Source organism: Jaculus jaculus, chromosome 4, assembly GCF_020740685.1.
Source record: "Jaculus jaculus isolate mJacJac1 chromosome 4, mJacJac1.mat.Y.cur, whole genome shotgun sequence".
In the NCBI taxonomy this organism is placed as follows: domain Eukaryota; kingdom Metazoa; phylum Chordata; class Mammalia; order Rodentia; family Dipodidae; genus Jaculus; species Jaculus jaculus.
The window spans coordinates 76,760,419-76,784,006 of NC_059105.1; the positions used below are offsets into that span (position 1 = coordinate 76,760,419).

Genomic DNA, 23,588 nt, shown 5'->3' on the forward strand with positions numbered 1-23,588 from the left:
CATTAAACTGATTCCAGAAAATTAAAATAGACAAAGTCATTTATTGGTAGTTGAGAGTTTTGTACTTCAAAGCTTATATATATAGTTACAAGAAAGACATTAGGCAATGAAAGCTTTTAACTTTGGGAGATAAAACTGTGGAGTGAAGTCTGTGTTGTAAAACAAATATTTCCATATAGGAAAGTGCACTCACTACTGGGATTCAGATGCTACACTTGATTTTGAGTTTTGTTCAAAAATGTTACTGAGATATTCTCTCCTACAACACCCAAAACAAAACATAATCTCATTTCATAAACCAGCACTTTTCATGTTACCTTCTTTACAGTTCAGGGAGGCAGGAAGCCTAAAATACAACTTATCCTTTATATTTGCATTTAGAAATAATTGCTTTGCATTTTGAAGAGCAAGGTGTGAATGGAGGGCAAAAGAATTAATCTAATCCCATTCTTACTTGATCAAACCTTATTTGAACAGCTAGCATCATCAGTGAAAAGCTGTCACAAGTCTCAGATCTGATAGCAAGGGCTGGCCACAAGCTTTAACAGGCAATGAACCAGCCAGAACATTCAATTTTAATTAAATCCCCATGCCAGAAAAGAGAGTTTGGGAGTAATACATGCTTTAGAGGTACCATGTGTCCATGGTGTTGCTCTATATTCACAGGGCCATCTGACACAGCTGCAGCTGGTCTGGATGTTGAACTGACCAATTAAAAGAGTTTTATCATTTGACTCCTACCCAATATTTGCCATAACTACAAAATTATGTGAAAATTATGCATACCTTTATGGCTTCTTGTCTCCTGGGAGGTGAGACTTTCTTCCAGAATTGCTGTCTCATAAATTTAGGCCAACTCTTCTTTTTTCAATACCTGTCAGAAGCAATAAATGAAAAGTAAACCGTTCCATTTGTATTGCAAAACCACCAAGGACTCAGAGGTAATGTTTTTACCCTAGTTCCAAAGAGGCTAGAAGAGGCCAATTACAGCTGTCGAAGGAAAGCTGGACTCTGTCTCTTCAGGTAATAAGATCTGCCAAAATTCACCACCTGCACCTCAGTTCCACCATTGTTATCAAATTGCATTTCTCATACAGGAATTAAAAAAAAAATGGAATCACTCTGTATGTAGATCCAGCTCCCCTGGTGTTAATTGCATTTTTCTTTGCCATCATAACTACAAGGAGAAAGGATACCTGCAGTCTGCTCTACTCCTAAGTTATGGCTGGAGGAGGAACCTTATAGCAGTCATGCTGTAGTTTTCACAGACGGTTAAGGATGTCTTACTAGTTACTGCAGCAAGGCAGCAACAAGGGGCCTGAAGTTGTTGGAGCCATTTGTTGTCTGTCTGGGCATCAGATAACCCTTTAAAGGGAAGAAGTAAAAGAAGGAAAAGAGAGAGAAAGGGAGAGAGAACGAGGGAGAAAACAGAGAGAAATTTTGTGACTTGTCACATATTTTTGCCTCTGTTCCATAATTTGGTGCTATGGATAAAGGACAGAACTGAGAAGGAGTAGCTTTTATTAGTATCATGTTCCTGAAAAGGTTCACAAAAGGCCCTTCTTGGCTATAAGACTTCAGTTTACAACAGAATGAGTAAAGGCCAAAGAGAAGTGTCTAAAGTGAAAGTATGCCTGAAATAAAGACAAGTCTCTATGCATAGTAGTCCATTTACCTGTTTGACTTAATGATCTTTAGTTTTTTCATGTCAGTACATTGGCTATTTTTCCTAATTTCTTTACATGTTATAAATCTTTCTGTCAAGAAAAATATTCTCAAGCTGGGCATGGTAGGGTGCACCTTTAATCCCAGTACTCGGGAGGCAGAGGTAGGAGGATCTCCATGAGTTTGAGGCCTCCCTGATACTCCATAGTGAATTCCAGGTCGGCTTGGGCTATAGTGAGAACTTACCTCAACCAAAGAGAGAAAGCAAGAAAGCAAGCAGAAAGAAAGAAAGAAAGAAAGAAAGAAAGAAAGAAAGAAAGAAAGAAAGAAAGAAAGAAAGAAAGAAAGAAAGAAAGAAAGAAAGAAAAGAAAAGAAAGAAAGAAATTCACACAGTCCCTGAAGCCTCTTCTTCTCACCCACTGGCTTTACCTTAGTCGCATGACTTTGACAGTCTCTACTTCCTCATTTCCCACCAACTCCTTACTCATTCCATGCTTTTGCTTCTATCCTTACCCCTGGGGAAAGGAATACCTCAAATCAATACAGGACTTTGACTAAGTCCTCAGGTTCTGACTAAGGCAGATCCCTTCTCATTTAAAATCTAAACATGTTCACTGTCTCTTTAATATTCTTTCCTGGATTTGCTGTGGCTTTTGTTGTCGCTAGATCTGATGGTTTCATCTACTCTCTTCTCTCCCCAAATATCTAGTTCTTACTGAAGTAATGCATGATATTACCTTGAGTCTCCTAAGTAACTTCCATCAGTTTGGTAGGTTATTGTTTTGCAGTGATGGGGGTGGAACCCAAGACCTAATACACTGTAGGCTAGGGCTTTACCACTATGAGGCACCTCTTACCTGTTTGGAGGCTACTTTTACCACCTTCTTCTTGCTCTATCTCCTGTCCCTCTGTAACAATTCTCATTTCTTCTCTCTTGTCTTACCAGTCTTGAAGATGTCCTTAAGATTAAGTTCAAAGTTCACAGAAGATGCCTGCTGTGCCCTGGCAGCTATTTCCTAGTGTTCCCTACCATGCATCCACAGATAAGAAGCCATACCAAATCATTTGTCAGCTTCCTGACTGCCTCATTCTCTTGATGCTTTCTGAAATGTCCAAGTCTGCCTTTTGAATAAATAGTTATGATAATTTTCAAATGGCTATTTCCTATACATATTTTATAAAAATTTTCAAATCTTTCTCTTGTAAAACAACCAGACACTATATGTGGACAGATCCATTCACTTCTTCATTGTTCTCATTATTGCCTGTATATGTTTCTAGTCACTTACATCATTTGTCATGGGCTGTATTTTGCTGCTAGACTCATCTCCTTTAAGGAATGGACTATTTTTGTTTGTTATTTTGTTATTATTGATGTTTTCTCAAGTATTTAGAATCATCAGGTATTATTCACTATATGTAAGAATACAAAAAAAAAATGGAAACAAGGAATAAGGGAAGGAAGGAAAAAGAAAAGAATGGAAGGAAATGGGGAAAAAGGCAAAGAAATCTAAGGGAGGTAAGAGAAGCAAGCGGGGATTAAGAAAGGAGGAAGAGAGGTAAAGAAATGTATCTTTGAGCCAATCTGCTATCAATCAACCCATCTTTCCAGTGGTAGCTTTAGTAGAAGTGCCCTCTCCTGCTCAATCTAGGTAACTGAGGTCGACTTGATTGTATACTTGGCTTCAAGAAGGTTCATGTGGACTTTGGCAATAGAAGTATTAACTTTGCCTGCCAATTTTGAATGCAGAAGATTGGAATGCTCAAATATTTCAAGAATAGATAATTAGTACTTATTTAAAAAAACATGTCAGATTAGATGTTCACTACACCTTTAAAATACATATCAACAAGATTAGAATGCCGACTAGATATCAAGCAGGTGTTATACCCCCAGAAGTCTTATTTTTGAAAGAGCACATTAATTTCAATGATGTATAAACTCATTTACCCATGCAAATGAGTCCTTGGATGCAAGTTTACATGCTCTTTATGAAAACTGGCTTGAACTTCTGCCGAGAACATCTTTAAGCACATCCTGTATGCAGATAGCCTTTTGATGCACATGACACAGCAGCCACATTTAACTCATGACTTTCCTTTTCCCTTCAGTCATAAAATCTAGCCTCTACTGTGCTCCACTGTTCTCTTCTCCAGCTTTCTAGTCCATCATCACCTTTAAATAAATAAAGTTATGTATAATTGCATTTCTTTAAGGGTGTCAGGGCACAATTTCTTCACAAGCTTTACCCAACAAGAGAGGTAGCACGTTTATAAAGCTAAGCTACAATGTATATTATTCTACAAATTGGAAGATTAGCTTAGTATTTTTGAGACATTAGGCTTAATCCCCACATTAGGGGAAAAGCTAAGATTCTAGCTTCCTTTAAAAGTAATTGCTAAAAGTTTAGAGCCTAACTCCTTGCATGGTATCTGTTGTGGGTTGCATTGTTTTCTGCAAAAAGATAAAATGAAGGCTTAACATCTAGGCTGTGTAAATGAGATGTTATTTGGAAGTCATAACTTTAAGGAAGTAAACAAACTAAGACGAGGTGATCCAGGATTCAGGTGGGGCTTTATCCAATAACTTACATCTTTATGAGAAGGGATATCTGAAAGGAGCATAATGGTACACCATCCCAATACAAGTATGTTTAAACTAGGAGAATTGTGGTCAATCTGGGTTATATAGTGGAGAGAGAGAGAGAGAGAGAGAGAGAGAGAGAGAGAGAGAGAGAGAGAGAGAGGGAGGGAGAGAGAGAGAATATGGTAGATTGGAATATCTGCCTATAAGAAGAGTACTAAGGATTGCTATGACCAGGAGATGACAAGGAAGCATCCTCTCCTCATGGAGAAAACCCATGGCTCTTTCAACACCTTGATTAACGTTTCCTATTTGCTGAGCCTCCCAGCTTGTGTAGCCCTAGGGTTATATTACAGCAACAACTGGCTGCAAAGGACAAGGCTACTGTGGTAGTTTGAATGTGATGGTTTAAATATATGGCCCTGTAGACTCAGACATTTTTGGGTAAACTCCCTACTGGAGCCCCTAAAAGGTATATGTCTGCTATAGGAGGGATGGCACTGAGGGTAGATCTTGGAGTCCATCCCTAGTTTGGGAGTATGTTTGTGTTTAGTCCAGTCTTAAGGTATGTGGAGAGTTTTTTGGGCCCTGGCACTTCACAATTGCTAGTGTTGGTTTCTCCTGGCCATTTGATGGTTTCTCTCTGGTACTGATCTATGGAAGTGAGCCAGCTTCTTCTGCCATTGATGGTGTTCCCCTGGATTTTGTAAGCTTCAAATAAACCCCCTTCTTCCCATAAGCTATGTCTGGTTCGATATTTATCTGAGTAACATGAAGCTGACTGTAACAGCTATTCACCCTGTTCCTGTTCAAGCTATTCACCCTGTTCAATTTTCTGTTCAAGGATCTCAGGACAGTCAGTGTCACGCTGTGCCATTTCTTTGTCACCATATCTCAACGTCATTTGTCATCTTTCATAGAAACAGACTTTCATGTTAATATACATGTTGGTCCCCATATGAACTTCGCCCTTCAGTTTTTGATACTGTACTATATGTATGTTAATATGTTCATTTCTGTTATTTCACAGTTGTACATTTCCTCCTAGATCAGAAACATAAAATAGCTTTATAGTTTTGTTTCTGTTGTTTTTATTCTTTTGATGCAATTGTTGACATTTTGGATATTGACTTTGTCTTAACTGAAAGTATAAAGAAGGACAAATCTAGGTTTTGAGGTAAACATTGACATTTGGGGCTGGATAATTATTTATGCTGGGAGCTACCTTGGGGCTTATATGTTATGCACCAGTACCTCAGGCCTCTTCTCACAAGCTATGGGAACTATCTTACATTTTGAAAATTAGGACCCTAGACAATGCCAAATGTTCTGTAAAGGAAAATTGGGGTGAAACAAAATCTCTCCCACTGAGACATAGGGTCTTAGAATATTATACCTAACCAATCTCATTGAAGCATATAGACTCAGTAGAGCATTCTACACAAATGCCTTAAAATCACATGGAAAGTAATCCAATAGGTTCTGGGAGTATGTCAGTATACCTTAAACTTGCATTTCTGTGCAACTAGCTGTGAAGATTCTCTCCCTTTATTTCATGACAAACAATACTGAATGCATCCCATTTTCTCTTTGGTTATCTACTTCAATGAGAAAATCACATTGCCATATAGATAATATTTTTTTTCCTCATCTTAGTGTGTGTAATGAAAATGTTTGTATAATATTGGCTAATGAGCAGAAACCTATGTGAAACTTTTATAGAAGGTCATTAAATAAAGGTGTTAGTCTTATATAGCTTGTGTTCATTTTTTATTTTGATTATTTTTATTTATTCTTTAATTTCCTGTTGCATGGAGTTTGAATGTAATGAATAGACCCCTGGCAGCCAATCTGATGCAATTTACTAATATTCGAGGATAAGCACCCTAGAAATCTGGGTCCTTGAAAAACTGGAAATGACATCAGAACTGCTTCTCTTGACATATTAATTCTGAGAAAAACAAATAAGTTTTCATGCTGTGAGCATCACTCTTATTTTACATTTCCTAACACATGAACTATGATTGACTTCTGGTTAATGCACACCTCATTTAAATTCTACAAATCTTTTGAAAAATTTATTTAATGGTGATTTGCACTATTTAAGTATTGGTAATTCATAGTTTTATTGAAATTCAAAAAACATCAAATATGCATTTTGAGGTTATAGCTAGTTCTGGAATGATTATGAAAAGTGACTTATACTATTTTCATGAGAGAGTTATAACAATTGTATCAATAAGGATCTGAGGGTGTCTTCAACAAGTATTGTTTTCATCAAAGAAAGTGATTCTAATACTCTTCAAAGACTTTTCTTCTAGAAGTTAGAGTACCCATCTGAGTGAAACTTATTTGAGGTATCTATAATTTATTGTGTCATAGTGTGTTATAAAATACAAAAAATATTATCTAAAAATAATTCCTGTAACTATAAAACATTGTAACAACACTCTGCTTAACTCAAATATGATATGTTCCTTTAAATGACTACCTCTGAAATATGACCATCAACACATGACTCATATGGCTTTTTGAAATGTTCTAGTTTCAGAGATTCTGATTTAATTACAATAGCACAGACTTAACACTGGGAATTTCATCAGCAAACAAATGGATGAAGAAAATGAAGTACATATACAAAATGGAACATAGCCGGCCAATAAAGGTTGAAAGACTTCATTTGAAGCTATGTGTATGTGGATATCACAAGTGAAATTAAGCCAGATACAGACAAACACTCAAATATAAAGCTATGCACATATGGAATCTAAAAGGATGTGATCGTAGAAATAACAAAGTAATGGCTACATGTAATGAAAGAAGGTGGAGAGAGATTGATTAATTACTACAAGTGCATGTTCTGTTATGGAGAATAGGTGGTTATAGTTAACATATAATGTAAGACAAAATGTCTAGAAGAAAGGAGTTTGAATGATCTAATCATAAATGATTGATAAAATTATAAATATTTGAAATAACAAATACTTTGGTGATCAGTACACTATGTAGAAATATACCACTCACTACATTCCCCATAAAGATATTAAAATATCTATAAGATAAAAATGCTCAATAGAAATTATATGACTTTTAGATATTTCCATGGTAGATGAAGGGCTCTAACAGGAGTTTTAAAGATTTTCAAATGTCAAGTATGGAAACTACACTAATTCGGTTTCCATTCTAATGCACTGATTTTTTAACACTATAATGAGAACTTCTTTGCTTCTGTTATCAAGCTGCATTAACCCCCTACTTCCCTGAAATTTTACCAAAATACTTTTGATCAAGATCACCAATGTCCACAGATTATTATTCAAAATGCCCAACATTCAAATAAGTATTCTCCTAAACACTTAGAATTAATCTTAATGAACAGCATCTTAGACATTCACTATTTACTTTCAGACAACAATCGAACAATCTTATTGTGTACATTATACAAAGCAGTATGTTCAGTGCTTACATGCATGGCGCATGAAATATACATTCCATAGAAAATGTCCTTAAGAAGTTTTTAAACTGACTTTGGAAGAAATATGGGGAAAAGAGAAATGAAATTAAAGGCAAAAATAATTTCTGATGTACATTGATTGGAACTGGACATTGGAGTTGAGAAAGACAACTTTTCATAATATAGAAATGATCCTGCTAAAGTGACAAATATTTGAGTTGGTCCCTGTAGAATGAAGATTTGTTTATTTATTTTTGTTTCTTTGGCCAAGATTGGAGAAGGTACATGAGAGAACATAGCACAGCCAACAGAGCAGTAATAGAAAAACACAAAGGCCTTGTGTCACTCATATGCTTTTTGTGGGCAATAGGTGTTTGATTTTATTAATAACTAAGAAGAACATTTCTAAGCCCACATTTCTATACTTCATCTAAAGATATTCATTTGATTTTCAACCAGTACAATTAAATTTATTTAGTTCTTGTTAAAAGCATATCTTAGATTAGAATTTTAATGTCTTGAAACAACTGAGGAATCTTATGAAATATGAAATAGCAGTTATTTTACATATTATAAGACCTCAGGATCTCTTCCCTACTCAAAATTCTATAAATCCTTCACGGACCTACTTTGCCATCCAAATATCAGCATTTCCCTCTTCTTATTTTATGCATCCAAGGTATGTGTTCCTGTGACAAATAACTGTAACATCAAGATATTTTAGAACTCAATATAAAATTAATATTTGATTTACTTGAAATATTGTATGATTTATATGAAACACCTAAAATTATACAAAATTTCACATTTGTATTTTCTCTTTGGATATTTAAAATACAAAATTAATTTTAATATTTAAGCATAGGAACTTCACTAATGTAGTCTGTTTTTAATTTCAATTAGCTGCATGTTTTTAACTTATAAATGTGTTACAATAAATACATGTAGAATATGTTTAGTGTCTACTCCATTTTAAATGATTCTTCAAACATTTGGGCAAATATAAACAATATATTACTTAAGGTTCTACTTATATTTTTAAATATATTGATGTGTGCTAAATATCCTAATACAAGAACATTTCCCATGAATAATTTCTGTATGTATGAACTATTCCCATAATACAGTTATGAGTTCTGATTCTCTCATACAAATTATAAAAGCTAAGAGATAAAAACAAAGAATTATATTTGTTAGAATAATATTGCTTTATAAAACTTCTAATATAAATGACTAAAGTTATAGTGACATACTACCCAACTTTTGTTTTCTAAAATCTTGCTCTGGAGATGGGGAAATATTTTATCACTTTAATAACATCAATATATACTATAAAGTGGTTGTTCAAATTACATAATTTAAAATAAACTTTATGCATAGCTATGAAAGGTCAAAACATTTCAGCTTTTGGATATGTTTAATATATGTACATGTATGCATGCATATATATAGGTATGGAACATAGTTATGATAATAATTAGAGAATCATAGATCATGTGCAATCATGTCAGTTAATGGTATGTTTGACAAAAATGAAACTTAACCTTTAGCCATACCAACTGAACCACCATGTGGGGAATCATTAGATAATTAACTGTGATTTTAAGTTTTACAGGAAATCATTATTCTTCTTGGTGTAATGTATGCAGAATGACAGAAAGTAAAGCCATCTGGGAATCAGCTTCCTTGAGAGTTAGGCCTTCTTGTGTATGTGAGGAATGGATAGGTAATATTATTGGAATAACTTTAGAAAATATAGAATTTTCTTTAAAACAATATGTCAAAACAATATATAAGATGTTTCTTTTATATTGCTATTAACAACCATGTATATTTTTAATTAAAGCAACTGACAATGCAAGGGCTTGAATATTGGGCACTAAAAATATTATACAAATTCTTCTAATAGGAAATCTTTTGTGAATTACATGAGAAAGTGTAGGGAATGATCTTTATTTTTTAGGTAACACATGCAAATATTTTCCCAGAGCCTTTGCATTTTATAGAATATAAGGAAATTGTTTAATAAAATTTCAGATATCAAACTTGTTAAAGTATCCCTTATTCAGTTATAAGATGAGGGTTGATACAATGCATAATTTTGATCAAAAAGTCATAATGGGATGTTTGCAGGGTAGAATTCCTAAGGAAAATGAAGGTTTATCTGATTTTAAAAAATGAGCTGGCATATAGTTTTGTTCTCTTGTTTTTCCTCACATTTCCTTTTGCTGCAATTCATCTTGCCTGGAATACTATTACAAGCAAGACATACTAGTAGCTATTTCACAGTAACTAGGCATTCAGCTATTTTATAGCCAGCAAGAAACAAACACAAGGACAGGGCCAAGCAACAGAATAACTTTATCTCCAGTGGCAATGCTGGAGCTATGCTACCCAGGACTTAAAACTGATGGGCTTCTGACTCAAGTGCACTAACATAGAGTTTTCCATTGCTGACAGTCAAGTGTAACCCTGACAGATACACTTCTAATCACACACCAGAAAGGGAACTGTCTCCTTCACCACTTACTAATCATGTTTCAGTGCCAAAGCCAGAGAGATAACCTGAACTTCCTGTAGAATGCCAATGTGATGGTGCTTAATGTGAATGTCAGTGTTGTCTTTGTGAAAATACTAGATTCTAGAAGGATTCTGTATGATTACACTGGAAATTTACTTTTAAAAGTGCCATACACAAACAACGTAATGCCCAAGGCATTTTCATGCAGGGACTGCTTGAACAATCATTTACAGCAAAGGATTGGCATATGTGTAGAACTTCTTATCTCTTGCTTTAATTTTAGCATCTTTCATAATGTAATGTCTGCCAGGATAAAGTAAGAAGCCCCATTTTGGTCCATAATAGTGCATGACAAAATATAAAAAGTGAAAAGATTTGAAAAGGGAGATTCTGACCTGAATTCATTCTTGAGATTAGAGTTGACAGAATAATGTGAAATGACAGGGAAAAATGAACTGCCAGCAAAAATGATCTAGTATTATTTGCTACAATGTGACATTAAATTGCTATAAAATAACAATTTGAATGAAAAATGGTAAGGAATTAAACCTTTTAAAGCACAGAATAAAGAATGGATGTGGCAGCTGAAAATTATTTCCAGTGGTTAGGTCTATCAGGAGCTAATAATGCTAATGGCTGATTCAGTGGAGGGCAGACATCAATTTCGTTATTTAGATAAAGTCCCTTTATGAAATGCATCAACGGTATTCATAAAAGAATTTGATGCAGGAGTCTTGAAATAAAATATTACTGTGATACAGTTTCATAATTATATTTTGTCCAAGATGAAACAGAATATTCAGCTAGGCCAAATTAGAGGCAGAGAAATGGAAATTTATCCTAAAAAAGATAAAATATGTCCACATTGGGAAAAAGCTTCAAAACTCAAAGTGTTGCAAAGCTTTACTTAAAGGCATTTTAATGTGAAGTATGACTTGGAGATGCAGTTTTAGTTTAAAAGAAACATTCAAATTAGCTATTAAATATAGAAATTTAACAGATTTAGGAGAAGGAGTTAGAGCAGTTAGCAAGGGGAAGAGATTCACATATTAGTTACAAGGCTGAAAAATGAACTGAACTGAACTTTCTGTCTCAATTTTCTTTAGATGTAACACTGAGCCCAGATGAACAGAGTTCTAGGTGCCTCGCCTTCTCCTCTCTGTTAGTAGGATGTTCCCTTCAAAGCTGGCAGACAAAATTGTAGAAAGGATAGGGCATTACAGACACTTTAATGCCCACATAGCTAAGCCATAGGCTTTAGTGTTACAATTAATAACCATCACTTTCAAATATGATTAACTTTGATTTACAGCAAGCAAAAGCTATTGACCTGCAAATACTTAGCAGTTTCAAGGTAGAATGGATTTCATATTACCAAAAAGAGTGTTTAGCCTGGCGTGGTGGAGCACGCCTTTAATCCCAGCACTCGGGAGGCAGAGGTAGGAGGATCACTATGAGTTTGAGGCCCCCCTGAAACTACCTAGTGAATTCCAGGTAAACCTAGGCCAGAGTGAAACTGTACCTCAAACAAACAAACAAAAAAGTGTGTTTATACTTCTATATAATGTCCTTACAATGGATGTCATTTTGTAGCAAAATTTTTGTTGACACCTTTAGAGTACTAAGCATAGGCCATATTTGTACATCAGCCTGAATGGAAATGTGACCATGCTCAATTTTATTAGGATTCATGATAATTCTATTTTCTATGTTTTCTGTATTATAGAGACAAAAGGTGGTCAGCCTCCAGAAAGGATACAGTAAACTCATGGTTACCTTCCTTCCTTCCTTTCTCTTCTTTCCTTTTCCTCACCTTTCTTTGTTTTCTTTCCTTCCTTTTACCTTTGCTTCCTTTTTGTTCTCCTTACGCCTCTCTGTATGTCTATTTCTCTTAGTCCTGCACTCTTGTCCTCTTCCTCCTCTTCTTTCTTCTCTTCTATTTATTTTCCTTCCCGTCACTATCATCTTTTCATCTTATTTCATTCCCACTTCTTTCTTTCTTTCCTCTATCTTAAGTATGTCAACTAACTTTCTTTATCCATCCTGTCTATTTCTGTCTGTCCATTCATATCTTCACTCTGTATTATTTTCTTTCTCATAGAAAAACTTATTGAATTTCACTCTGTGGCAGATGGCATGTTCAATATTACAAATCTTGAAATAAATAACACATGGTCACCAAGATACTAAATATATGTCTAAAAGAAGAAAAGAAACAAAATTAAAACTAGTTAGTGAAATCACATGGTAGACAATGTAGAATGAAGTATAGGCTAGGAAAATTAGTCTTATTTATAATCTCACCTTTCTCTCCATCCTAATTTCAGAGATCACTTGCAGGTATACAGTACAGGCAACAACCCCCTCCCCTTACTGTGATGCAGTATGGTAGATACTATCACGACTATCAAGAATTGTTCTCTGTAGAGATCTGAAGACTTTTAACAATAGCCCCTCACAATCACACTGTTATTTAAATATGCTGTATCTCATTTAGCACTGAGCTCTCAACAGCCTCTTATGTGCAGTACATGCATGAGTTTTAGATCCATCTGTATAAGAGAAGACTCTGTGACTATCTGCAAGAGCAACACTGTTTTTAATCTTCATCATCTCCTTCCCTGTGTTTCCTGCACCCTAGTGGGTGTGATAGAGATATCTTGTCCAGTCATTGGCACTAAAGTTTCTCTTCTTGTGAGCTTGCTATGTCTCCCTAGAATCCACTGTATGCAAAAAGAAGCTTCTCATACCAAAAAGGATATTATACGTAAGGTTTAATTCTTGGGTATACACATGACCATTTAAAGGACAATTTGATGGGCACAATACATCTATTTAGCCAAAAAACACTCTTAACTTCCACCATATATTCTATGAACTCCCAAGCTTTTGACTTAATTACTACTACTAGGCACAGACCCCTTCCCCTTGGAGCAGGCTTAAAATCCAGTTAGGAAGCAGTTGGTTACTTTCATAACTGATATGCCACTATTACACCCATGGGCAATTCTTTCCTGGCTGATCAACTGTACAGGTTGATGGATACATTGCTGGTTAAGACGGTTTTCTTCCCACAGCCATTTGAATATCATGTACCCCATGAATCAGGGAACATTTCAGATGAAGTTATGGAAAGAATGTAAGATCCACAGGATTAGAAGAAGCACTGTCCTCTAGACATGAAGTGACTGGTGCATTCATGAGCTTACAGTGGATGTCATCACCCTCATAAGACCTGAACAGTATTGAGTTCTTTATATTTGACATAAAGTATAAAGGAGCACCAAAAGAATGGGGACATCAAAACATAAGAAAGGGGCTGGAGAGATGTCTTAGCAGTTCAGGTGCTTGTCTACAAAGCCTAAGGATCCAGGTTTGATTCCTCAGTACACATGTAAGCCATATGCACAAGGAAGCACACACATCAGGAGTTTGTTTGCAGTGGCTAGAAACCCTTTTGTACCTATTCTGTCTATCTGCCTCTTCCTCTCCTCTCTTTTTCTCTCAAATAAATAAATTAATTTAAAAAAAAAAGGACTACTTTGTGAAGAGGAGAGTGCTCAGTGGAATGGGGACTTGAGAGGGGGACAAAAATGGGTATTAGGGAGTAATAAAATCAAATGACAGTATTTTCACTTACTAAATTATCAAATAATAAAATTTTCATCCTGAAGATACTTTGGATTTTAAAAGCAGCAGAAAACATGCTTAGGTTTCTCAAATGCTAGATTTCCCAGAGAAAATCTTGCCTTTAGAACTGGCTCCTCCAGCTAAGCTCATGGGAATATCTTACCTGATAAGTGTTTATCTGTGCCTGAGGCATTAGGTCATGCAATATCAGTTTGACATCTGAAGGTTGGAAGCTCAGCAACTGAAATATGTCACAGAAACACTGTGGGCCTCTATTATCTATCTCTAATAACAAGCTTGAACACTAAACATCAAGTAAGCTTCCTGGCTAGTAGCTCTTCACGTGCATGGTCAAAAACTATTCTTAGGACAATTGAACAAGTTGCTTAGTAAGCCCTCTGAGTTGACACACTTGAACATTTGTACTGGGTACTTCTAAATTCTATTCATGTGCTTTTCCATTTTGTTGACCTCAATCTGTATCTTTTTACTATAATCTATTAAAAAAAAAAAAAAACTATAGCAGGGGTCTGAGTAGATGGTTCATTATTTAAGGGTGCTTGGCTACAAAGCCTGCCAGCCCATATTTAATCTCCAGTATCCAGATAAATTGAGATGCACAAAGTGGCATGCCAATGCACTTTCTCTTTCTTTCTCCCTCTCTCGCTCCTAGCACATTCATCAATTTATTCCCTCCCTGTCAATTAAATAAATAAGAATAAAAAATATATTGCAATAGCATGACAACTTTACAGTTTCAGGGAGTCTTTCCAGCTTTCCAGTGATATACAAACCTGAAACTGCAAGTAGGGCTCAATGGTATTGCAGAGAATAACAGAGATACTGCACACTTTACCACGTACCCTTCAGACCACTCATCCTACAGGCTGAAAGGATGGGAGAAAATGGGTGAAGGTAAAGGGATTATTGTGTACTATTTCTTTCTGACAACTTCATATAAACTTATAGTGATTTCAAATTAAACTATTTTTATAAATAACTTTTTGACTATGTACTTGAGATGTATATATTGTATTTCATATCAATTATACTACAATGCAACTGATTCTGAAATATCTGGATTTCAAACAAGTGCTTTAAGACAGAAATATGAAATCTTGATATAATTGTTAGTAAAAGGCTAAGACTGAAATACAATTGTAAATTCTTTCATTTATTATATTATTTCCCTTCAGATAATAGCCAGAGACATTCATACATTCAATTGCTGATGGGAATTTTTCATTATCAAATCCACATTTATTCTTTTTCCCTTAGGTTCAATATTTTCCCAAATGGCTCTTCAATCTTTTCCATCAATAGGAGTCATAAGTAAGCCACATCATTTTGCTTGAAGTTCTCCAACATGCAGCAAAATTTATCAGAAATAGATTGGAAGGCTTCCTTCAGAATAAAAAGAAATTTAAGTAACCCTTGTAAATCCAATTTAATTTTATATATCTATTGACTACTTATTTTAGAGTTCTAATGTTGTGTTCATTATAGAAATTAACAAATTATTGTAAAGCATGATCCATAACTTCATGTAATATAGTTAACTATATATGGACTATGAAAGTTTGGTTAAGATGGTCATCTTTATTGTTGCAAAGATACACTATGCCAAATAATTAATTTAGATAATTTGTGTGAATATAACAACTAAAAGGATTTTAACATTAAATGATATTAAGAAGTTTCAAACAGTATTAGTCTCCCCAAATTAATGATGATGAATTTTCTTATTTTCTTACACTTACAGAATGTGTATTAAATTGAAAAGATAAATCATCTAAACAATTTCACCAATGGCCACCATTAAACATTCATCTAGATCACCTATGTAATCTTTTATTTTTAAGGAACATATTTCTGGGTGTTTGCTTATCAAAAAATGTTATAGTTATGTTGTTATGGGAACTTGGAGTGCTTTGAGAGCAGTGGAGCCATTCTTGCCTCTTTGTTGGGCTTTAAACCTGGAATTAGGATTCTGGACTGTCACAGTCACACAAACTTCTGCTTAGTCAGTAGCCTTTGGGTTATTGCCTTATGAATTCAAAGAATTTTATCCACAGACTATATGAGGCGAATGTTATAGACTTTATTTTAGCATATTACAGAGATTTAGAGAATAAGAGAAGGCAAAGCACTTGTAAAACAGGAAGGACCTGAGCCAGCAGCTAATCCACCTAGTGTCTCTGATCTGTTGTTTAGTTTAGTTTTTAACAGGAAAGAGAACTTCTTTAGGCAGGAAGGTATTCATCTAGGAAGGAGGAAACTCCTATAGGGGAAAGAAGATGAGAAAAAGACAGATTGGAGGCTTAAGGACATTTATTGCCTTCAGCAAATTTTAATTTACCTCTGGGGCCCTGTTGATCCAAAACCACCTCAATGTCACTGTTTCCTTCATCACTTATAGATGAATGTACAAAGAAGTTATTTGAACATATTATTTGCTGTAGAAATAGATGAATTTTATTAGGAAAGAGTTATCTCCTCTTTCTTCACAGAAAAGAATTTATTTCATAGTTATTTTTAAATATTTTTGTGAGTTTATTTTTATTTATTTATTTGAAAGTGACAGACAGATAGAGAGAGAAAGAGGCAGAGAGAGAGAGAGAGAGAGAGAGAGAGAGAGAGAGAGAGAGAGAGAGAGAGAGAATGGGCACACCAGGGCCTCCAGCCATGGCAAGCAAATTCCAGACTCATGCGCTCCATTGTGCATCTGGCTTACGTGAGTCCTGGGGAATTGAGCCTTGAACCGGGGTCCTTAGGCTTCACAAGCAAGGCCCTAACTGCTAAGCAATTTCTCCAGCCCCTGTAGTCATTTTTATATATTATAAATGAAATGTACAAAATAGTAAATTAGGTAAAAATTACTGCATTGACTATTTCAAAACATGTTTGTGAGGTGAAGGGAGTAATAACCATTGGTATTTAAACCAACATATAAATGATGTTATCAGAAATGGATCTATATTGTGCTTATGCCAACATATCATAAAGTTACTTGAGCAAGTGTGATGTATCTCCTGAATTCTATATCTCACTTCGTGTGTGTGTGTGTGTGTGTGTGTGTGTGTGTGTGTGTTCATGTATGTGTATTCCTAGCCAAAGTGAGCTTGTGGAGTTCAGAGAACAACTTTTTGGCCAGTCTTCCCCTTTACATATTATGTGAGGCAGGGTTTCTCTCTGGATCTTGCTGTGTTGTTATCTATAAAACTCACTGTGAGCATCTAGGAAATTCTCTTGTCTCTGCCTCTCATCTCCCAGAAGCCCACAACAGGTATTTTACCTGAAATCTAGGGAGATTGAATTTAAATATTTAGCTTAAGTGGCAAGTGATTAATGTACTGAACCATCTCCCTGGCTCTATACACCTTAATTCTTAACTTCTTATGTTCTAATCCTTCTCTCTTCGTCTCTCTCTCCATATATGTTATATATAAAATCTCCTTTCCATTCTCCACCCTCTTTTTCTATTTTTACCACTCCCGAGTAACATAGCTTAAATAATTTAAAGCTTATATTTTAATACTATTTTAATTAAAACAAGAGTACTTGTATTGCATATTTAACTATTTTAAATATATAATATATGCCAAATTTTATGCTAAGCATAAATGTTCTCCTATATATGCTTCCCCCCAAAACTGAAAGTTATTGTTCTATTAGTTTTATAAGTAAAGCCATGAACAAAATATTTTAACTTTTTTCAATAGCTTCTGTTACACAAAACAGCTTCAGGCTTCAGCCCAGACTTCCCCTGACCTTTTAGTAACCCCAAGCTTCACAGAAATAACCTTTCATTAATAGGTGATATGCAAAGTTCTGCTGAAGTTACAAATTATACAAGCAAAATTCTACCTAAGTCATAACTGTAGGGTCAGATGTTTCTTAAGTTAAATGTGACCTAATTAGAAAAACAGTACCCATACTCTCCATGGAAGGCTACATTTTAAATTAGCCGTTAAAATGATGCATTGTGGTCATTTAGTCAATAAGATAGTTTTTGCTAAATTAAGAAAATTTTACATACATTTCATTAATTTATTTCTATACAATTAAAAATGTTCAAAATTAATAACATTATGTATCTGATCACTAAAAATCTGATTTTCTGTTAAAGTAAGAAAGAAACTTAAGCATTCCATAATGTTTGCCACTCTTTCCTTAAACACCAATAACAATATATGATGATTGAATAATTTAATGTACAATGCTTAAGTAAATTTCCATTAATTTTATATAGTGCTGAGAATTAAACCTAGCACTACATGTATGCTAGGCAAGTGCTCTAGTACTGGGTTGTATACAGAAATTTACACATATGTAGAAATTTGTGTGTTAGAAACTTAATATTTACAATATGGTAGGGATTACTGAAGTGCTACATTTTAAATTTCTGAATAATTTAGAATTAAAGGTAACATGAGGATTGGGGAGATGGCTTAGTTGTTAAGGTGCTTGCCTGTGAAGCCTAAGGACCCATGTTCTAATCTTTGGATCCTACATAAGTCAGATACACAAAGGTAAGTAAGTGCAAGTGCAAAGGTAAGAGGCAAATGCAAGGTCACACGTGCTCACTAGGTGGTGCGAATGTCTACAGTTCTTTTACAGTATCTAAAGGCCCTGGTGTTCCAATTCTCCCTCTCTATCTAAAATGAAAATAAATAAATAAAATAAAGGTAATATGAATATTAAGATGATTTATTACATATATATTTAGGTTCTAATGATTTCTTAGGTACAATCATCATAGGACTTCTATAGCTCAGTTTATGCAATTTGTTCAATATTTGTACTCTCCAAACTCCAAAAATGCTAAATACTTATGAACACTAAATAGTTAAAAACACATAATATCTGAAGTTAGCTTTTTTCAGGAAGTAGGCCTGGAAGAAAACTTTTTAGCTAGCAACCAGCCATGATTGCCATGTTCTATTGATTCCATTATTGGTTGATCACAGATTAACTTACTTGCCTCCATTATACCATATAATTCATGAGCATGTATACTTGGGTAATTTCGAAAAAGAATGCTTTTAATTTTCTGTTCATATCAATCCACTACCATACATAAAATATACAGTGTTCTATGACTTATACTGACTCCTTAACAGAACTAATCTTAGAACAAAGTATTGCTAGGAAAAATGTGAAGCCCATATAACTCATTAATATGTACCACAGACATCAGAACTTCAGTATATATTTAATTAGCTGATCTAAACAGAGATCACTCTGAATGGCTTAGGAAAAGAGAATACGTCAGAGAGCCATTTGTACTTTTGAAGAATGAATGTGGAATTTTAGGGTGTGCAGACAAAATACCTTGGGGATGTTAGTATTACATTAATATATGCAAACATTACATAATAAACTGCCGCATATCAACGTATCATATCTCAGCCTATGGATGATAGACATTATGACTCGAAATACTGTTGTGAATGGCTATTACCCTAAATAAGTAGTAATGTCATTTAAATTTTATTAACCATATTATTTTGCTACAAATTACTGCTGACCTGGTATGATGGGAAACCTTTATAAAATCGAATCTTTATAGCAGACCTTACTTACAATCCACATATTTTGCAGTTTTAGCTTTCTCTAGAATATTTGATTTTAGGTGGGAGTGGACATGGGTTTAGTTAAGAAGCTAAGTAGAAAAGTAACTTTAGAAATGTGATGACAATAGCACTGTAGGTTTCTGTGGGTATTTGGTGAATAACATTGGGTTATGTGATTGATCAAAGGCACTTGCTGAAGTTTGTAGTTCTTTTTAAAATATTTTTTAATTTTTTTTGTTCACTTTTATTTATTTATTTGAAAGTGACAGAGAGAGAGAGAAAGAGGCAGATAGGGAGAGAGAGACTGGGCTTGCCAGGGCTTCCAGCCATTGCAAACAAACTCCAGACACGTGCACCACCTTGTGCATCTGGCTAATGTGGATCCTGTGGAATAGAGCCTTGAACCGGGGTCCTTAGGCTTCACAGGCAAGTGCTTAACCACTGAGCAATCTCTCCAGTCCTAAAATATATTTTTATTTATTATTCATTTGCAAGATGTGAAAGATAGAAAGAGAATGCAAATGGCTACACCAGGGCCTCCTGCCACAGCAAGTGAATTCCAGAAAAATGCACCACTTTGTCCATCTGGCCTTATGTGGGTACTGGGGGTGGGGAGATTGAAGCCCAACCATCAGGCTTTGCCAGTAAGTGTCTTTAAGTTCTGACCATCTCCCTAGCCCATCAACTTATTTTAAAATGTTCATTTTAGACATGAAAATACTTAGTATGTAAACAATACATGTTGGTACCATCCTTTCCCTCATTCCTCTCCCTTTTCCGAAGAGGCCCTCCTTCTTGGGGATGCAGGTCAACCCCATAGGGATTGTGAGTGGAGTTTGCAGTTACATTGTACGTGATTGGCGGTAGACAGAGATGTTGATAAAAGCAGTGTTAAAGTCAAGTCAGCACCACGGACAGCTCTGACCATTCACCATTGGAACCTGGAAGAGGAACTCTCTGCAACCCCAGCTACAGCTGGAGAACAAAATAACAGAAAGATCTACTTACAGAAAGAGAAAAAGGAGGGAGGGAGGGAGGGAGAGAGAGAGAGAGATATATGGAGGAAGAGGGAGGGAGGGAGGGAATAAAACTAGTAATTCAAGGGCAGTGCCTTTTTAATATTTCGAGAGGGAAAATTGTACCCATTTAGATGGGGGTTTATAGCATTCCTAATCAGTTACTTCTGTTTGATTCATTCTCAATGGCATAATACAAAAAGTTAGAATTTCTTATGCTGTTTTTGCTTGAATTTGGGGGATATGCCTCATCATTCACCTTCCCTAAACTTCTTAGCCCATCTCAGTTTCACCTTCCATATTTTTCTTCAGATTTGAGGCTGTGACAAAAAGAAAATATATTGCACCCCAAGACCCCCTATTGTGTAACCACATCTCTACAGAGGTCTCTGGACCCTTATGGTGCTCTAGGAAGCAGAGGTTTGTCTTGGTTCTACTTCTGAGCCTTCAGTGGTGGAAAACTCATTTAGAAAAAGGGATATAGGTAGGGCTGGTAAAGGAGAAAAGATTAAAGAAGGAAAAGAAGCAATATAAAAAACAACAATCAACTTTGAAAACACGCTATTCTAGCATGGCTTGTGCAAAATCTTCAGTATTTGACAGGAGTGTATTTGAGCAGGAGGTTCCCAAGTTGGCCACCTCAGAGAAGAAAGGATGGAGAGGTTTCTATTCCGCCCTCGGAGTCTTTTCCTACCCTCAGTAAATGCTCGGTTAGAAATGGTGGAGAAAGCAAAAGGATGGGCTAATAGGCTGAGGAAATGAGTGGTGCGGGAGGTCACAACACGGCTGCTAACTCTTAGCTCCACCCACCTTTTGTTCCTTCCCCCTGGCGCCCAGCCTCGCCCATTTCAAACAAACTCTTGCTTGTTTTGTACCAGCTCACACAACCGATAGCCTCTTTTCCTCTTTCTTGCATCCTCTGGCACCTGGAGACCCCTTCACCCATCAACCTCGCAACTCCTTGGACACTCTTGCGGGAAACTGGGCATGCTCAGCGGTGTGTGTTGGCAGCCTTCAGTATTTTTTGGAACTGAAGCTCATCGCTGGGCAGGGTCCATCCTACACATTTCGTCCGGGCTTCAGCGCCCACCCTTGTGATCCTCGAGGATCTGAGCTGCACCCCAAGAGTAACCCTTCACTCTTAAGTGGTTCATCGCCGATCTTCAGGCGGCTGAATAATACCAGCGGAGATTTCACTCCTCCCCGAGGACTGTCTTCCCACTTGTCTTTTCTTCGCAGCTAAGTGTGTTTTAGCTACTGCAGCGTCAAGAGTCCAAGGATGGAGGAGCCGTGTGGATAGTGTCCCTGGAGATCACCTACCTACAGTAGCTGTTTGTCACTGAGTTTGGGATACGTCTTGGCTACCTTCCTCTAAAGCACGCTCGAGTAATCTGAGCTGTGGCGGCGCCCAAGCTCTCCGGGGATAAAGGGTGTGTGTGTGTGTGTGTGTGTGTGTGTGTGTGTGTGTGTGTGTGTGTGTGTGTAGGGGGAGAGGGCGGGGACAGAAACGTCAACCCCGCACACCCCAGTTCCTTTTCTTTTTTCCCTTCCTGCAAAAGGCGCACAAGTCTTCCACACCCCAACCCTCCCCCAGCCATCCTCAAGGCTCTGGGCACCAGCCAGGTTAAGCCCATTTGCACTGGGAAATTGGCGCTGTTTGGAAGCCGAGAAACAGATCGATCGATTGCCCTTGTGACTCCCCGCACCCCCCTCCCGGCCCACCCCACCCCCACCGCTCCTTCCCTCGGCCCTCCCCCGCCCGCCACCTCCCCTCACCCCGCCTCCCGGCCTCTCCCCACCCCCCAAGCCTCTCACCCGAGGCTGGGCAGTCCGGAGCGAGGCCCCCTCCGGAAGGTGAGGGGAATGGATTGGGCTCCGGTGGGGAAGGCGGGTGTCTCGAAGTGGTACTAATGGGAAGAGATCGCTGGCTTCCTGGGAGGATGCGCTGTCACAAAGAGCGGCTCTCGCGCCGGCCTGGGCTCTAGCCCGGGAAGATCCCGGGAGAACTCCGAGCCCCAAGCGCTCCACAAGACCCGGGTCAACATGCCTGTTCGCAGGGGGCATGTGGCACCGCAAAACACATTCCTGGGGACCATCATACGGAAATTTGAAGGGCAAAGTAAGTTCATTTGTTCTCTTTTTTCTCACTCGCTTTCGGCTTTGCTAGTGCGCTTGGCGTCCGCCACTTCCAAGCCCAGGAGACCAGCAACTCCAGACTGGCAAGTTAAGACACTAGGAAACCCAGCCAGGCGGCTCGGATAGCAGAGGGGTGTGTGCTCTAGCTAATATTAATTTTGATTTGCATTTGAGATTATGGACTCCATTATACAAAGCGATTTGATCCTCCTTTCCTACTGCTCCATTATCTGCCTTGCCACTTAATGTCCTACTATTCCACTACCTTAAAGGGAACATGCTGGTGTAACATGGGTTGATATGTTGAGGCACATTTTTTTTTTTTTAAAGTCTGTAGCAGGGTAGGACCTGAGTATGGAAACAAGAGCATGTAAATAATAGCTGCGATGTAAATGGCTATGCAAACTGTATTTTATCTGGGTATACTGCACGGCTGAGGAATGACAAGGATGCTTGCCTGATGCGAGCTGATAGAAGCTAAACTTTCTATGGAATCAATTCAAATAGACACCAAACAAGATAATTTGGGCAGGCGGTGTCTCTTGTGCGAGTCTTTCCAAAGCAAACACTTCACAGTTCAAAAGAATAGTTATGTCTCTATTAATTCCCTTAGTGTTCTGTCTAGAAATTTTAAACTCGAATGCAGTAAGTAAATCCCATACAGACTCAATGCAGAAATATTCAATATATTCATGTAGACTAACTACTCATAATTAATTAGTTTACAAAAATATAGTCATCAAAACCCCTAAAGTCATCAATTTATATGTTATATTAAGTCTATATCGCTACGTATTTATGTTGTATACTTTGCAAATATTCCACACTTTATTTAATATTTATTATACAAAATAAACTTGCCTTTCTGGCTTCATAGATTTTTTTTCTGGAAATAGTATATGCACTTTGCTATCAAAAGCAATCATATTTGTATTAAAATATCTACTGTAGTGCAAAATTGTAGTTTCTCCCAAAGTAAAAGGAAAAAGGTGTGAACATGAAATT

General features: G+C 36.6%; 1 protein-coding gene across 5 annotated transcripts in view; it reads left to right on the plus strand.

Moving 5' to 3' along the window:
• The first annotated feature begins 22,259 nt into the window (after positions 1-22,259).
• The window catches only part of Kcnh7 (potassium voltage-gated channel subfamily H member 7), a 461,887-nt gene continuing 460,558 nt past the window's right edge, over positions 22,260-23,588 (plus strand). For all 5 annotated transcript variants that reach the window (XM_045147424.1, XM_045147428.1, XM_045147426.1 and 2 more), the window contains exon 1: positions 22,260-22,566. In XM_045147424.1, coding sequence (XP_045003359.1) covers positions 22,491-22,566 — 76 coding nt within the window. In that variant the 5' untranslated portion in view covers positions 22,260-22,490. The remainder of the gene's footprint in view (positions 22,567-23,588) is intronic.